Source organism: Periplaneta americana, chromosome 1 (assembly GCF_040183065.1).
Source record: "Periplaneta americana isolate PAMFEO1 chromosome 1, P.americana_PAMFEO1_priV1, whole genome shotgun sequence".
NCBI lineage: Eukaryota > Metazoa > Arthropoda > Insecta > Blattodea > Blattidae > Periplaneta > Periplaneta americana.
In genome coordinates, this window is record NC_091117.1 from 201,341,859 (window position 1) to 201,351,401 (window position 9,543).

The 9,543-nt window shown below is 34.9% G+C and overlaps 1 protein-coding gene across 1 annotated transcript in view; it reads left to right on the forward strand.

The window, feature by feature from the left end:
• The window catches only part of LOC138706374 (sodium-coupled monocarboxylate transporter 1-like), a 29,718-nt gene extending 20,978 nt beyond the window's left edge, over positions 1–8,740 (forward strand). The window contains exons 12-14 of the mRNA XM_069835577.1: positions 1,932–2,018; positions 3,589–3,809; positions 6,641–8,740. Coding sequence (XP_069691678.1) covers positions 1,932–2,018; positions 3,589–3,809; positions 6,641–6,893 — 561 coding nt within the window. The 3' untranslated portion in view covers positions 6,894–8,740. The remainder of the gene's footprint in view (positions 1–1,931; positions 2,019–3,588; positions 3,810–6,640) is intronic.
• The last annotated feature ends 803 nt before the right edge of the window (positions 8,741–9,543 follow it).

The window sequence follows — 9,543 nt, forward strand, 5'->3', positions numbered from 1 at the left end:
GTAGCAATTTAATATTTGGCAGTTGGCGGTATTTCGCGGTGGATTATGGGGCGTAAAAGGTATAGTTTGACGTCATATCCGTCACACCGATTTCAAGCATATTTTGCTTGAAGTACTCCCTCCTTTCTTTTTATCCTCTCAGTTTCCAGGTCACTGTACAGTTGTGCGTTAGTAATGTAAAAATCAGCTCCTGTGATGGTTCTGCACACAGCTCTTTGGATGGCATCGAGTTTCTTGATGTGGCGGGGATGGGTTTGAGCCCAAATTTCTGACGCGTAGGACATGTATGATCGTATAAGTGGTGTGTACAGCAATAGTTTGGTTTTGAGGGGAATGAAGCTTTTAAGTATTGGATATAATGCTAAGAATCTTTGCAAAGCTCTGATTCGTATTAACCGTATATGTTGTCTGTATGTCAAACGACTATCCAGTACTAGACCAAGATATCTGACCGTTGTTTTGAGGGGGATGTGTTGATTCTGAACAGAGAGCGGTTGTAATAATCGTGGAAATCTCCTTGTAAAAACCACTGCTGTACTTTCTTCACCGTTAATTTTTAGTCGCCATCTTGTAGACCATTGGGTGAGTAAGTCCAAGGCTTCTTGCATCTGTTGTAAAGTACATTTGATGTGAAGTTTTGTATAAAGGACTGTATCATCCGCATATAAGGCGTGTCGGCAGTTGGTGTGCTTGGGAATGTCATGAACATATGTAGCGTAGAGAATTGGACTCAGAACAGAGCCTTGAGCAACTCCTGCTTCAATTTGTCTTGAACTGGAAAGGCAATTACCTTATCGCACTCTGAATGATCTGTTTTTCCGGTAGTCTGCAATAAAATGTATGTATGCATCAGGAATTGAAATTTTCTATAGTTTGTAAAGAAGACCGTCATGTCACACTGTGTCGAATGCCTGTTGTATGTTCAGGAATAAATAAATATCGAACCAGTGCTGATCTCTGCTGGTGTCAAGAAAACTTAAGTTACCAACAACAAGGGAAGTGTTTATGTACAAGTGCACTTGTATCTCAGTGGCTGACATAATGTTTATGTACAAGTGCACTTGTATCTCAGTGGCTGACATTGGACACCATACATTTTTGTCCCCAGTGACTGGATTGAAATGATTTGTAAGGCAAGCAAGCGATTTTCGGTTGTAAAAATGACAAAGAAAGACTTTTCTCTAATAAAGAAATGAACAAATACATCAAGGAATTGGTGAAAGAAATTCGCCAGACGGTTTGGTTTCATTTCGAGAAGAATTCGCTATATGAGTTCTCCTACAAGACAACACTCAATGAAGACATGGGATTTCGTGCACTTGACCTCAAAAATCGTGGGCAGCGTGGTAGAATTCTTCGTAAAGTTCACCTAAAGTTTTACAAAGATCCACTGAAGATCATAATCGCAAAATATAGAAATCTCATAGATTTACTTTCATTTATTTCACCTATGCATCATCCCTTCTATCAATCTCTTCCACACAAGGAAATGGCACCCCTGGACTTTGATGAAGGAGACAAAAATGGGGAAAATAAAGATCGAATAGTGGAATCAGATTATGATGAACAGTAAAAACGCAAAAACTTTCTAATTCCAGATTGTTTCCGTTATTGTGTTTTACTAAAATTAGATTGTTATAAATAACCATAAGTTCATATCATAATTCGAAGTAATTTGTTGATTATTATTAACATGATTTCTTTATGCTTCAGATTGTCTTACATGGACTCAAAAACATTTTGATATCTTCTTTAACCATGATAGAAAATAAAATAAACTTAGACTTTATGTGGAATTTCTCATAACTTCTTAACTTTGAAGTACGTTTTCTCAAAACTAAGTTTAACGCACTTGCACCCCTTTGCTTCTGAACCCCACATATTAGGTTCGAATCAGACTAATGAAATTGAGACACTGCGTTCTTTTGCAGGCCAGTGTAACTTTGAGCGGAATTACAAACGGAGCCATGCTGGGACTCTTCTCACTGGGAATGTTTTTTCCTTGGGCTAACACGAAGGTAGGTACTTGTTTTCAAGTAATACATTTGATTTCAAGTAGGCTATTTATCTTCATTCCTCCATGTATGTTATCTGTATATCCACCGTTGTGGCTGAGGGGTTAGCGAGTGTAACTCCGAATTCAGCGGTTCCGGGTTCGATTCCCGATTAGGACGAGTTGCCTGAGTAAGGTTTTTCGGGGTTTTTCCCTCACTCCTATGGATGAATATCAGTAACATTAACAGGCGATTGGAACCCCACTCATCTTCGCTACTTCCTTTCCTCCCCCATCATCCTTTCCTCTTCATCCCGTTTCTGGTTTTTCAGATCACTCTACAGGCGGCCTCCCGAAACTGCTGACTCTCTCGACCAGCCTCCGTGGAATGTAGTTCAATGATGTTGGATGGCTTCTGCAATGGCACCCGAGGCGGACCTACTCGTGGGAGGAGTTTCGCCTCGGACCGCCAGGGGGCTTTGGGGAAACTTGCCGAAGCAGAAATGGAATATGGATTCTGTCGGCTGTAGGGACCGGTGCGCGTAGGGGATCTGTGGCATGCAAATCATTCCATATCGAGGGTTAACGCAATAGATGTCAATAGGTCGCAGTGCTGGGCCATCCGTGTCCCCCTCAGTTAAATTCCATTCCATGCCATTCCAAAGTATCTGTAATCAAAGAGTACAAAAAACCATGCTGTCGATACTAACTTACTTACTTACTGGCTTTCAAGGAACCCGGAGGTTCATTGCCGCCCTCACATAAGCCCGCCATTGGTCCCTATCCTGAGCAAGATTAATCCATTCTATATCATCATATCCCACCTCCCTTAAATCCATTTTAATATTATCTTCCCATCTACGTCTCGGCCTCCCTAAAGGTCTTTTTCTCTCCGGCCTCCCAACTAACACTCTATATGAATTTCTGGATTCGCCCATACGTGCTACATGCCCTGCCCATCTCAAACGTCTGGATTTAATGTTCCTAATTATGTTAGGTGAAGAATACAATTCGTGCAGTTCTGTGTTGTGTAACTTTCTCCATTCTCCTGTAACTTCATCCCTCTTAGCCCCAAATATTTTCCTAAGCACCTTATTCTCAAACACCCTCAACCTATGTTCCTCTCTCAAAGTGAGAGTCCAAGTTTCACATCCATACAAAACAACCGGTAATATAACTGTTTTATAAATTCAAACTTTCAGCTTTTTTGACAGCAGACTGGATGATAAAAGTTTCTCAACCGAATAATAACAGGCATTTCCCATATTTATTCTATGTTTAATTTCCTACCGAGTATCATTTATATTTGTTACTGTTGCTCCAAGATATTTGAACTTCTCCACCTCTTCAAAAGATAAATTTCAAATTTTTATATTTTCATTTCGTACTATATTCTCGTGACGAGACATAATCATATATTTTCTGTTTTCGGGATTTACTTCCAAACCTATCGCTTTACTTGCTTCCAGTAAAATTCCCGTGTTTTCACTAATCGTTTGTGGATTTTCTCCTAACATATTCACGTCATCCGCATAGAAAAGCACCGTGATGCCGATAGCCCTATAAATACATTGCTATCCTATCTTCTGTTTTAGGGAGCTTTAGTTGGTGGAATGTCGAGTCTTTTGGTGGTTGGATGGCTCGTGATTGGCACTCAGAAATCCATTAGCCGAGGCGCCATCAAATTTCCCTACAAACCCATGTCCACAGAGGGCTGCAAAGACTTTAACACGACAGATTCAGTACTGTACAGTGCTGCCACTACAACAATGGTTAATCTGACTGAGGCACTCAGTCTTTCCATGCCAATTAACAGGTAAGTTTGGTCATCATTGTACAGAGTGCAAAGCAAGTATGAAATATCATTTTTATCTTTTATTTTTATTTTAGTTGGTTATTTAACGACGCTGTACCAACTATTAGGTTATTTAGCGTTGATGGGATTGGTGATAGCGAGATGATATTTGGCGAGATGAGGCCGAGGATTCGCCATAGATTACCTTGCATTCACATTTTGGTTGGGGAAAACCTCGGAAAAAACCCCACCAGGTAATCAGCCCAAGGGGGGATCGAACCCGCGCCCAAACGCAACTTCAGATCGGCAGGCAAGCGCCATAACCGACTGAGCCACGCCGGTGGCTCATTTTTATAGCTTTATTTTTTTCAGTTTTATCACAAAAATGTTGTATGCTAAAGTTATTGGAAATAAATTAAGTGATATTATGTAATACAGGTCTACAGGTGTGACAAAAATATATTTTAAATAATAATAATAATAATAATAATAATAATAATAATAATAATAATAATAATAATAATAATAATTTATTGCTAGAACAAAAATAAGTTAGATATTTTTTAATATAAAAATCACTCTAGCACTCCCAGAAAGAGTATCGTGCTCAGAGGCAACAAATGACGTAATAGATTAATTTTTACATATTTGTAAAAATTACCTGCATAGAATTGGAATAAATCAGTCCCCTCACTGCCCATTGTGCAACTCAAACCAAGAAATGGATTCGGAACACCTCAAAATCTGTGCTTCAGTGGCTGGCCATGGTAATATCTTTGAAAAATATTGGAGTGCAAGAGGTCAAATGACTTTATTGTCAAACGCCTGGCATTAGAAAACAACAACATATTTGTAATCTGCATTACATTTTAAGTATGCAAATAAATATTTTTCAGGTTATCTTAATTATAGGCCGAAAAAAAAGTTTTGAGTTTTACACACACATTTTGAAGTATTTGCCTGACAATCACTAATAAAATTGGAAAATATTAAACAGAAGCATCCTTTACAATCTTTATATAAGATTCTCGAAAAAAGAACCAATCACAGACAACCAACGTTCCAGCCTATTATGAAACCTCTCGATTGTCTTCCCTACAGTCACAAAATTTCTCTGTTGCATCTTATCTCTAATCCCTTTCTTCAGTTCTTCGGCATTTTTTGGTCCATCCTACTACAACCTGGACTTCATGTGGTCCCAGAGCAAGAAACTCAAAGCATTGAGGTCAGGTGACCTAGCCGGTCGTTCAAAGTGTCCTCTTTTCCAATCCATTTACCAGGGAACATTTTGTTAAGGAAATCTGTTATTCCTCTCTCAAAACGCGCACGAGTATCATGTCGCTGAATACTGTTGTTCATTTGAAGGCATCGAGAAAAACTACCTGCAAGCTAGCACAGCTTCATTTTTTATTTTGATTGTCATAATATCTATGGAATACTTAAAATTTATAAAGCTACAAGTACTATTCCACACTTTATTAACATTAGGCAATATTAGCTATGCTGCACTTCTCTAAAAACAAAATTTTACATCTTGTCAAGTTTTCTTATTAAACTTCTCCTTTACGTAGCCTATGTGTTTTGTTTTTGGGTATAACTGGAAGAAATTAAATCCTTATCGTTACCTTAATTCCAAAACCTCGTAATTCGCTCGGATGTCGATTTTCATTTTTTGCGCGTTTTTGAAAGTAGGCTATACCCACAAAGCCATCTACTGACAAAACAGGGAAGTTTAATTTAAAATATTAGCACAGTCTAATATACAGTCACGAAGCATGAGTTGGTGAAGGTACTAGGAACAATAGATTGTGCAGATACTATTTCGCATTGTCTGTGATGAGGCGATAGTAGCAATCCTAGTGGTTAGCAACTATCTATGGATGCATATTTCCTACGTATTGAGCTTCGTGACTGTATATACTAAACTGCGATATTAGCGCTAATATTGGGCTATTATTAACTTCTTTATCTGTGGACATACTATCAAAAACGCACAAAAAGTGAAAATCGACATCCGAGCCAGTTACGAGGTTTTGGAATTAACGTAACCTTATGTTAATTTGCCGCTTAATGTCAATAACTTGAAGAGCTGAATCATTTTACGAAATCTACTTCTCTCGGCTTGTCCATTGTCCAAACGACGTAACAATGAGTATAGAATGTAATTTTGTTGCAGATTTTAGCACATATTTGACGGTATTCCAAAGAGAAGAAGATCGATTGTATATTTTATCGCTTAGGGGAGGTATTAAATAACTGACTGTAGCTATTTAAAATGTGGCGACGAGAACTATCATATTTCTCCTCCGATTAAATGAAATATTTTCTACCGCCCTCGATCACTCGTGCTATAACAAGAGTGAATAACTCTTCTTCTTTATTCTCATTAAATTGTAAAATTAGCTAATCGAAAAAGTTTTTCAAGCTAGATTTCATTTTGTAGTTGACATTGTCATAATTAGGAACATTAAATCCAGACGTTTGAGATGGGCAGGGCATGTAGCACGTATGGGCGAATCTAGAAATGCATATAGAGTGTTAGTTGGGAGGCCGGAGGGAAAAAAGACCTTTGGGAGGCCGAGATATAGATGGGAAGATAATATTAAAATGGATTTGAGGGAGGTGGGATATGATGATAGAGACTGGATTAATCTTGCTGAGGATAGGGACCAATGGCGGGCTTATGTGAGGGCGGCAATGAACCTCCGGGTTCCTTAAAAGCCATAAGTAAGTAAGTATTAGTTGACACTGTTGTTGTTTAGTCAACTGTCCGAAGACAGGTCTGTACCTACCTGATGTACTGTATCCTTATACTTAAATGCATGCAAATGTATATCTTTATTAACTTTCAGTGTTGAAAATGACCTGGAGATTGAAGAGCCCTTTGTGCTCTTCCGTCTTTCTTACTTGTATCTCATCGTGGTGGGATGTTTCACCGTCATTGTTGTGGGACTTCCGGTGAGCTTCCTCACAGGTGCCAACGACCCTAGTAAGATGCATCCCGATCTCTTGAGTCCCGTCATTCATTGGATGCTGCCTAAAGACAAGAAGGACCAGTACGAACCGGTGAAGCCGGTACTTGACTCGGCCAAACCTGAGCGCTGAACCATTTCTTGCGTAGTCCTAGTGGTGTTGGAGAACTGAAAAACTTAGGCCCGATTGTATAAATCATTTAATCTTAGATCAGAGGTTAAATCGATCCTTGTTTCAGCTGAACTTGGAATTTTGTGTTGTATAAAGTCTAATCTGAGATTAATTTGTCTCAAACTAAAGTCAACTTTGACTGAAGAAATTTCTCCGATTAAGTTAGATGATCCAAGTTCAGTTATTTCTTTTCTGTTTGAAATATACGAGTGACAGATTGTGCAACTAAAATATCCATTATTATTAATATTAATAGATATGTTAGGTACATTTATATATATTTATTTCAATTTCTTGCCTTAATACACAAACATTCTTATATTTTATAAGGCTGTATCGTGTTCAGCAGTATCAAATAACATAACCTATAATTATATTATGTCTATAACAACCATTAATTATTAATGGATATGATAGGTACATTCATAAATGTTCAATTAACTGTATTACTAAACGAAAATTGTCGTTTTATAAAGCTTTATTATGTTTAGCAGTATCAAACACCATAACATGATAACAACTTGGAGAACAGTCAAACTTCTTCTTATTGTCCGCCATTATTTACATTGCAAAAAAAAAACAGTGTCTCCAATAGAGCGTAATACGGAAAGTCGCGGAAAAGTAGTTGTAAAGTCGCTAGATTTCTCATTATCAACAAAGAAAGATTAAATTTTGTCACTATGGGGTGCTAAAAAGGTCACTAAATCCCTATTTAAGCAATATAAAAGTTAAAAGAAATTGTTGTTGAAAAAGAGTTAAAATCGCTAGATTGGCAACACTGAACAAACCTGTATAACGTGGTCCGCGCATCACGTATTTCACCTGTTTATGCGATGTTGCCAAATCCTTTTCACGTGAACTTAGATTGCATTTGAACCAAGGTAATTTGATCGCAGAAAAGTTTTATACAATAGAAGAAGTGTCTGAACTCTGTTTACTTTTCGATCTTCGATCAAAGTTGATCTTTAGTCAGGGAGTTTTATACAATTGGGCCTTAGAAGCATACATTGTGAAGAGAGGAATTGCGAAGGCGTCAAGTGACTAAGTGTACAATCAGGCTATGTCTGATGCTTGAAAGTGGTTTGATTGTGGTTAAGGCTCATTGATAATAATGAAAAATATTTGCGCTCAGAATTGTGCACATGGACATTCGACATATTAATTTTCTGCCTACGTACATTACTGAAGAAATAATTGTTATTAAAACTTCAACACTTACGCGTATAATTTTATATTATTCGCAGTTGTCTTGGTATGTTAGGAGTGACCGAAAATATATGCCATTGCATCTTTCTTATTTGCTAAGACTTCGGGAGCATCAGAAGAAGATCGTTAACATCTACAACGCATATTGGCAATATGTGGAGTTGTCATGAACATTAAAGTTTTTTCAGAAGTAAAATATGTTCCTAACAATGGAAACGATTGAAAGTCAATTTATATCACGTTGGGAATGTCGCTATAAGATTGGAATGAGAATGACGCGAAGAAATTCATATCGGTGCAAAAATTCTTTCTATTGGGTAGTGAAATGTGCTAAAAGATAATCGTTTCCGTTAATACTGAGAGCGACTCCACACGAACCTTTACGAATATTATTCCCCTTCTTTTTAATTCTATTTGTATTTGTATTTCTGGTGGTATGGAAGAGAAGGCTACACCAGAATAAATAAATAAATAAATAAATAAATAAATAAATAAATAAATAAATAAATAAATAAATAAATAAATATATAAGTAAGTAAGTAAATAAATACATAAATAAATACATAAGTAAGTAAATAAATAAATAAGTAAATAAATACATAAATAAATACATAAGTAAATAAATAAATAAGTAAATAATTAAATAAAAATAAATAAGTAAATAAATAAATAAATAAATAATTTGAATGAATAACTGAATAAACAAATAAGTAAATAAATAAATAAACAAATAAATAAGTAAGTAAGTAAATAAATAAATAAATACATAAATATATAAATAAATTCATAAATAAATAAATAAATACATAAATAAATAAATAAATAAATAACTAAATGAGTAAGTAAGTAATAAATAAATAAATAGATAAGTAAGTAAATAAATAAGTAAATAAATAAATACATAAGTAAATAAATGAATTAATAATTGAATGAATGAATGAATAACTAAATAAGTAAGTAAAGAAATAGATAGATAAATAAATAAATAAATAAATAAATAAATAAATATATAAGTAAGTAAGTAAATAAATACATAAGTAAGTAAATAAATAAATAAGTAAATAAATACATAAGTAAGTAAATAAATAAATAAGTAAATAATTAAATAAAAATAAATAAGTAAATAAATAAATAAATAAATAATTTGAATGAATAACTGAATAAACAAATAAGTAAATAAATAAATAAACAAATAAATAAGTAAGTAAGTAAATAAATAAATAAATAAATACATAAATATATAAATAAATTCATAAATAAATAAATAAATACATAAATAAATAAATAAATGAGTAAGTAAGTAATAAATAAATAAATAGATAAGTAAGTAAATAAATAAGTAAATAAATAAATACATAAGTAAATAAATGAATTAATAATTGAATGAATGAATGAATGAATAACT